The sequence below is a fragment of the Myotis davidii genome, unplaced genomic scaffold (genome assembly GCF_000327345.1).
Source record: "Myotis davidii unplaced genomic scaffold, ASM32734v1 C63477428, whole genome shotgun sequence".
Taxonomy (NCBI): domain Eukaryota; kingdom Metazoa; phylum Chordata; class Mammalia; order Chiroptera; family Vespertilionidae; genus Myotis; species Myotis davidii.
This window is the reverse complement of record NW_006371024.1, coordinates 1-934: the sequence shown is the minus strand read 5'-3', so window position 1 is coordinate 934 and position 934 is coordinate 1. Positions and strand designations below refer to the sequence as shown.

General features: G+C 30.5%; 1 protein-coding gene across 1 annotated transcript; it reads right to left on the bottom strand.

Annotated features, from left to right (window-relative positions):
• Positions 1-48: 48 nt before the first annotated feature.
• LOC107181470 (structural maintenance of chromosomes flexible hinge domain-containing protein 1-like) lies at positions 49-659 on the bottom strand (the record flags this gene model as incomplete). The annotated part of the gene is made up of 2 exons (XM_015557349.1): positions 49-428; positions 507-659. Coding segments are annotated over 2 exons (343 nt in total), but the record flags the coding sequence as incomplete, so codon positions are not given.
• Between the last annotated feature and the right edge of the window lie 275 nt (positions 660-934).

Sequence of the window (934 nt, the reverse complement as noted above, 5' to 3'; positions counted from 1 at the left end):
TGAGGGTGTGATAGTTAATTTGCATATTATTCTTTTATTAGATAGATTGGTTGATTACTGTATGTGCCCTGACTGGGGATGGTATGAACACATAAATCCTCATAGGAAAAATTTACACATATTCTTTTGATTAAATAAAATGAAAAGTATACAAAATGTCTTATAAATCTACACTAATAGTGACTTTTGTTGTACATAAAATAGAACATCTGCAAATATTCAAAACATATATTTACAATCATACCTGTCCATTTGAAATCCTTGTAAAAAGGGTGTTCTTATCTTTCAATTTTAGCTCAAGATCCATAAAAGTCAGTTTATTTGTGCTGACCTGGAATCTGTCATTAGTGAATAATGCACCAGATATTCTATTGTAGCACTCAATTGGTACAAGCCCTCTCTTCTTAGGAGGAGCACACCAGTCAAAGCTTTAATAGAACAAAATATTAGTTAGTAAAAAGATTAGGTTATAAAACAATATAATTTCAGCAAAAACAAAAACTTACTCTTCAACAGATGTATATGGTATTAGTCGTCCATTCCAAAAACATTCAAAAATAGGCCTTTTTCCTCTTGCAGCTTTCTCAATTATATAACAATCATCATCATCATCTTCATCTTTTAATTCTAGAGCACAGGAATGAAAAAAATGTTTATTGCTATCAAGTATATGAAAATTTTAAAAAGTATATGAAACTTTTGTCATTTTCGTCAATTTCTATAAGTAAAATGTTCAAGTTGCTTCAGAGAAATGGTAACTAAAACTCACGATTGTTAATGCTGTATTCAGAAAACTTAAGATAGCTTTATTCTTAGTTTGTCCTAAGAATAAAAGATTCCAAAGTGGTTATACATTACCAATGGGGTTTCTCATTTAAAAGCCAAGAATTGCCGGCTAGCATGCTCAGTGGTTGAGCGTTGACTTATGAACAAG